At 45.0% G+C, this 6,828-nt stretch overlaps 1 protein-coding gene across 1 annotated transcript in view; it reads right to left on the bottom strand.

Annotated features, from left to right (window-relative positions):
- Positions 1-3,246: 3,246 nt before the first annotated feature.
- The window catches only part of LOC309388973 (NACHT, LRR and PYD domains-containing protein 12-like), a gene marked incomplete at its 3' end in the record, with an annotated part of 113,647 nt that continues 110,065 nt past the window's right edge, over positions 3,247-6,828 (bottom strand). Inside the window, exon 11 of the mRNA XM_081946803.1 lies at positions 3,247-3,421. Within this exon, the coding sequence (XP_081802929.1) occupies positions 3,247-3,421 (175 nt within the window). The remainder of the gene's footprint in view (positions 3,422-6,828) is intronic.

The raw sequence follows: 6,828 nt of genomic DNA, 5'->3' as shown, positions 1-6,828 counted from the left end.
GGCTGGTGAAACGCCCGGAAGCCTGGTGGGCATAGTTCGCTAAGGGGCACCCCGCCTCATGGCCCAACCATGTCTCCGTAATGCACGCCAGGTCCGCTCTACCCTCCTGTATGAGGTCATAAATGAGGGGAGCCTTATGTACCACAGACCTGGCATTAAGCGACACCAGCCGGAGGCCAGGGTCCTGTAATCCCGAGCACCTGGGGGTGCAAGAAGGGCGATGAGGGTTGGAACGCGCGATTGCTCTCAAACAGCAAACCCGTGTCCTCCGAACATCATTTGGCCCTCGGCCCCCACCATATCTGCCTCTCCCACAAACAGTAGAGATGGTGAACTTCCCAATGGAATGGCTTAATGTCTCCCCTGGAATCCCAGCCCTTCCTAGCCCTCCCAACCCGCGCCCATTAGTTAGCACTGGCCTGTGCCCTGGCAGACTCCCCCCCAAGCCTGTCTGAGCCATCCGAATCAACCCCCCTCCCTCCCCTTAAAATTTGGTTTAAAAGCCCCTGTAAAAAACCCTTAAGAAGTCTCTTCTTCGCATGCCACCTCTCGGGATCCTAAGATCCGTCATTAAGGAAGCGTCTTGATAGGTCAGAAGACCATCCCCAGGAAAGGGGGAGTTCCCGGAGGGAATAAAGTTCTGTCGGAGTATAGCATAGAGGAGAGTGTGGCATCAACCAAACGGGATGACATCATGGGGAGATGGAATGAGGAGATGACAGCTGGCAGTGTTCAGGGGGTAGCAGGAAGCTTATGTCCATCATAAGAATTGTCGATGTTGCGGACAATATGTAAGGGTAACGGCCAGCTGTCCAAAATCGCAGCAGATGCTAGCTTGCAAGGTGGTAAAGCAGCCAGTGATGGCGGCAATGAGGACAGCGGTGGCATCGGCGGCTGCTCCAACTCCGACTCCAACAGCTAAGCTCCGTCCATGCCAGCCACACTCACATCCATCGCCAGGGCTGCACTCCGTTGACCCAGTCCATAATATCACAGGAGGGGGGCCAAATGGCCAAATGGCACAGAACGGTGGCCCAGGCAATAGCAGTAATACCGGGGGGGCACAATGAAGTACCCCCCCTCCAGCCATGCCCACGCCAACTCCCGAAGCCATCTTCCGCTGGCGTTATTATCCATGCCAGCTGCCTCAGCCACTCCCCGCTGATCTAAGTTATCATGTTCACAAGCAAGGAGGAGAGGGGGGGCAACCGGGATAACACCACGGCGTGGGTAGCGGCAGCTATAGAGACCCCAAACCGGGCATCCCACTGCCACCGCTGGCCTTACCTATGCTGGTTGCAAAGACCCCAGGCCGGGCATCCCGCCGGGCATCCCGCCGCAGCTGCTGACCACACCCATGCTGGCAGCCGACCGACGCTCTCCATTCTCCTTTCACCGCCCTATTTCACTCACGATGTTCCAGCTATAAGGCAGGACATCGCAGCTCAAGGGTATTCCCCGAGGTCCCAGGAAGTTCTCATAGCTGGACCTGGAACCAACGATGAAATAGGGTACCCCTGCAACCCCCAAGAAGGACAATCATCTCCCCGAAGCTCTCCTCAAACGCGACAGGACACCATTTGGGCATGCATAGTGGAAGAAGTCTGAACAAAAAGTTTGATTTCCAGTCTCTTTGGGAAGACGTGTGTGTGTGTGTGTGTGTGTGTGTGTGTGTGTGTGTGTTCTATCCTTGGTATCCCAGTGTTTCTCAAATTCATCTTCATCTTCCCCCCCTCAAATAACCAGGCAAACAGCTTTTTCATATTGTCATTTCATCTTAGAATCTAAGATTAGGATCTCTTACTGCAGCTCGGAAAAGGCCTTCATTAGATACTTTTAAGGGAAAAACACCAGTGCTAACCTGGTCATAGTTGAAAAAGCAAGTAGATTTTATACTAATCATACTATAATAGAAGACAACGTGGCCATTGAAGGGAGAGAGATTGTAGTGAAGGAAGAAAATGACAAAATATGCATCATATTGTCACCTGCAAGAACTTAAGAGACATAAGACACATTTCAACATTTTGATAAAATCTCAGCTTGCTGTCGATGCCCCCAAAGTCATCCATGTTTGACGCTTTGAAGTCCTCTTCACATCCCCTCAAAATGGCTCTCAACCATTTCTAAAGGCCATATTTTCATGGCATGTTTCATCCCCAGCCCACTGCCCTCACAAGCCTAGGCAGTATTTGCCTGCTGCCCCCTTTCATCACCAGATCAAGCTGTATACAAGCAGCATTTGCCTGCCTGCCCTCCTTCCCCCCACTCTGTAACCTATCACTAATCACAATCCCCTCCTAGATCCCTTGGCCACCCTTCCCAGCCTCATCATTGCCATCTGGCACCCAATTGGCTGGCACTTTTTATACATGGAGCGAAAAACCTGGGATAAATGGTCTTTCAACAAATGGTCCAAGACAAAGAGCAAGGGTCGGAGGCCCAGATCCCCATTGGCCAGGAAGAATCACCTGGAAAGGGTCAGCAGAGGAGGAAATCTGGCTGTGAATGGGCTGAGGTGGGTGGCTGGAAGCAAAGGACACATGGCCAAGGGTGGGAGCCTAAAGCTCCTAGACCCATTCAGAAATTACTCAGACCTCCTTCACTTTTGCCAATTTTTTTAATGCTGCAGCCTGATTCTATACTTGCTGTAATTCATTTTTTTTTCATTAACTTACACTCAACATCTGAATGACAAGTAGATTTTTTTTTTTAGAAATGTCTGTAAATTTATTAAAAACAAACAACTGAAATATCCCATTGGCATATGTATCCTGACTCTTCATTCAGTACTTTGTTGAAGCATCTTTGGCAACAATTGCAGCCTCGAATCTTTTTGGGTATGTTTCAACAAGCTTTGCACACCTGGATTGGAGGACTTTCTGTCATTCTTCCTTGAAAATCCCATCATGCTCAGTCAGGTTGGGTGACGACTGCCAATAGACAGACATTTTCATGTCCCTCCAGAGATGCTCATTAGGGTTCAAGTCAGGGCTCTGGCTGGGCCACTCTAGGACATTCACAGAGTTTTCCCTAAGCCACTGCCCTGCTGCCTGTCCCCCCACCTCCCAGCCACACCAGAAAAAAATGCAATTTTTTCTTGAATATCAGGTATGCAATGTATTTTATAGGAGCTGTAAGAGAATAGGGCCATGTATGGCAACTGAATTGACTCTCTAGATATATTTCTAAAATATTAACAGCCAAAAGACACTTATGCAGATCAAACTGAAAATAAATAGTCACTTACTTTAATGTCTCTATTGTGCATTGTGGATGTTTGAGCCCATCCCACAATGGTTCCATTGTTTCTTCGTCTTGGAAGGAGATGTACAAGTGTAACTCTCTCAAACTCTGGTTTTGACTGAATACTTCTACAAGATGCCTGCTATCAGATTCTTTCAGGAAATCTGCAGAAAGTCTGAAGTCCAAAATAATCTCAATTATTTCTTGAAAAATAATTATGGATTGTTCTTTAATAGGAAATCAAGGGAATGTATTTATGGCAATTGAACTGCTTTTCCTTGGATATATTTTCAAAATATTACTCAACTTGGAATATTTCTGTTCATCAAAGTGAAAGGAATAAGAGTTGAAGAGAGCAAGGGGGAAGGCAGGCAAACCCTAACTGCTCCTAGCTCATCCTGGTGCTGGTAGGGGAAAGCAGCCAAATGCTGCGTGCACACTACTCCTGATGGGGAAGGGGGTGGGGGGAGTGCACAGTGGGAGGGGGGCAGCCAAACTGCCCATTCGGCATCAGGCTGGAGTCCAGGTGCAGAGGCAATGGTGGTGGTGGTGAAAACGAGAAGCTACCGTGGGCAATTGGTAGGCATCAGTAGGTGGGGGCTTCCTAATTTGACCACTCACTGCCATTGCCCCTGCGTTTGGATTCTGGCTTAAGTCCGAATGGAGTTAATTTTGCACCACACCATTCTAACCTGCCCACACACCACACACCATTTACCATCGATGCAATGATGCCCCCCCAGCCTCCCAGGAGCAGCACACAGTCAGTGTTTGCCTGCTGCCCCCTTCCAGCACCAGAACGAGCTGTTCAGAAGAGGATCCTGGTTAAAAGCCTTTGGCATCTTGCCAAGAAGTGTCTTTAAAGATATATTGATTAAGCCACTTTCAAATGTGTTCTGAACTGATTTTACATTCTGGACTTATTGATTGGTTACTATTTCTCTGAAGTATTCTGGAACGACATATTATATATTGTTAGTAAGAATTTGACAAAATGAAACAAATTCTATAGTGTCACCAGTTGACCCTATAGGACAAGACATGTAATTAGAGTACGAAATCCCCCCCAAATACCACAATGGATCAATCTCATTAGGTATTCATTAATTAATTTTATTGTTTTAGAAAAAGAATGAGAAAATGTAACAATTGCTTTTTAGTATTAATCACATGCAAAGCAATCGGCGGACAGAGAACTATCAAAATCACATTGTCTCAAATGAATATCCAATGGGAAAAATCAAGAGTTAACACATGTTTAAAGATCCCAATGGGTAGATCCCAAAGGATAGACCAAGAACACGCAGGGGGTTGCCATGTGGTAGGCAGAGTTTATCTGGGAGGCTGGAAATTACAGTTAGCTTGAATAGCTACTTCTTGTTGAACGTTAATAAGGGTCTCTGCCAGCAAACTCAGGAGGAAACACGTGGCCAACGAATGCCCCCCCCCCAAGAGAAGTTGAGGCATCCAGTTTTCCAGAGTGGATCTGGATTAGGGTCTCTTACTGCAGCTCAGAAAAGGCCTCCATTAGACACTTTTAAGGGAAAAACACCAGTGCTAACCTGGTCAAAGATGAAAGAGCAAGTAGATTTTCTACTAATTATATTAAAATAGAAGACAATGTGGCCATTGAAGGGAGAGAGATGGTAGTGAAGGAAGAAAATGACAAAATATGCATCATATTGTCACCTGCAAGAACTTAAGAGAAATGAGACACATTTCAACATTTTGATAAAATCTCAGCTTGCTCTCGATGCCCCCAAAGTCATCCATGTTTGACGCTTTGAATTCCTCTTCACATCCCCTCAAAATGACTCTTAACCATTTCTAAAGGCCATATTTTCATGGCATGTTTCATCCCCAGCCCACTGACCTTAGAAGCCTACGTTCATCTTTTGTAGCTTCATAGTAACATTTTTCTTCTGCTCCTGAAACAAACCTTGTCATAGGGAAGATCTGCTGTATCTCATGGATGAACTTGGTGATGCTGCTGCCCAGGTCTTAACTGGCCTCTGGAGATTGCCTGGGTACCATCCGCCCCCTAGTGGCCTTTGGACTGCAGGACAGGGAAGACCCCTAGTTCCTGCAGAGGCCTTTCCCTGAGCATTGCCTGCCTGGTGCTCTGCAAAGCTTTGGTTAGGCATCATGTGAGCTTCTGAGGGGCAGAGTTGGTCTCCCCTTTTGGAAGAACTCTTAGACTAGTTTTTAAACACTTTTCTAGTTATCTTTTGAATGACTTGCAGTCAGAACAATGGCTTCAAAGCAACCAGCTTCTATCAAATATGTGCAGCTTGTTTTCTCAAATGAGCACTTTATAGACTTTTGGACTTAGCCAACAATGAATTTTGTATATCTGTGTTTTCTGCTCTTATTAATTACTTTGAGGGAGAGGAAGCAGGATTTTCTTTTACTCAAAGGCCATTTTGTGTATTTCACGAGAACTTCCAAGCATTGCTGGCTGTAGCCAATTCCTGCTGGCACTGCCATTCCCTTGCACCACTTGAATTATCCTGGAGCAAACCTGAACCTGAAAAGAGTTTTCCTGTTTCTCCTTTTACCCCAAAAGAAAGGTCAAAGGTTAGGCAAACTGGCCCAAAGGGCAGTGAAAAGCAACACCTCAGATGCTCCTTGCAACCCATCCATGATGTCTGTGAGCATTTATTATGCTGCTTTTGAAAATGGGCATAGATGCATGAATGAACTACCTTCTAGTCCAACATTTGCCCTACTGATTTGTCATTTGGGTTATTTGGGATATAGGTTTGTTGCCACTCCAAAAGAATATACCGTCAATGTTCAGAAAATGCCTAACAGGCCAGAAGGACTCAAGGAAAAGGAAGGATGTGAAGGTATTAATTCATAACATAAATTGTCACAATAGTTTAAGAATTATGGCTTTTATTTCTCCTTAAAACAAAGTTTTAAAGACCTCAATGTTTCTCAGAAAGAACCTGAAAACAGTTCCTAACAAGTTTCTGTTAAATAACCAGATAGAAAAATTAGATGGAATGTGCAAATAAACTATCATTAACAAGAAAACTATAGTTCTAAAGACAAGGGGTAAAATATGAAACTTAATTTGATTTAAATTAAAATCCTCTATAGTTAAAAAACCCACCACCCTCTGAGATACGTAGCCCACTTGCTCTGGAGCACCATCACTCTCAAGATCAGGATTACCCCAATTCTGCTTGCCTTCCACAAGCATTGAAAACAGGGAATAGCTATAGAATGGTGGCCGTATATGATACAGATACAGACAAGGTATAAGAAGGATCTAGGAACAGATGGATTTTACAAAGAACCACATGAACTACACAAAATTTTACAGGGGACTGAAGAAAAACTGATCAAAAAATAGACCATTATCTATTACGATTCAAAATTGAAGAAGTACTGAAAGAGACCATGACAACATGGGCAACAAACTTTGGATACAGAAGAATTAGCAAAGCCTCTGGGAAATAAATTACAAGCTAACAATGGCAATGGCATACAGGGAAAATTTGTACAAAATGTTCTACAGATGGCACCTACTACCAGCAAGAATAGCAAAAATGTTTCAGAAATGTTCACCTAAGT

The sequence above is a fragment of the Natrix helvetica genome (assembly GCF_964273705.1).
Source record: "Natrix helvetica genome assembly, chromosome: 1".
NCBI lineage: Eukaryota > Metazoa > Chordata > Lepidosauria > Squamata > Natricidae > Natrix > Natrix helvetica.
Note: the sequence above shows the minus strand (reverse complement) of the source record. Positions and strands in the feature narration are given on the sequence as shown.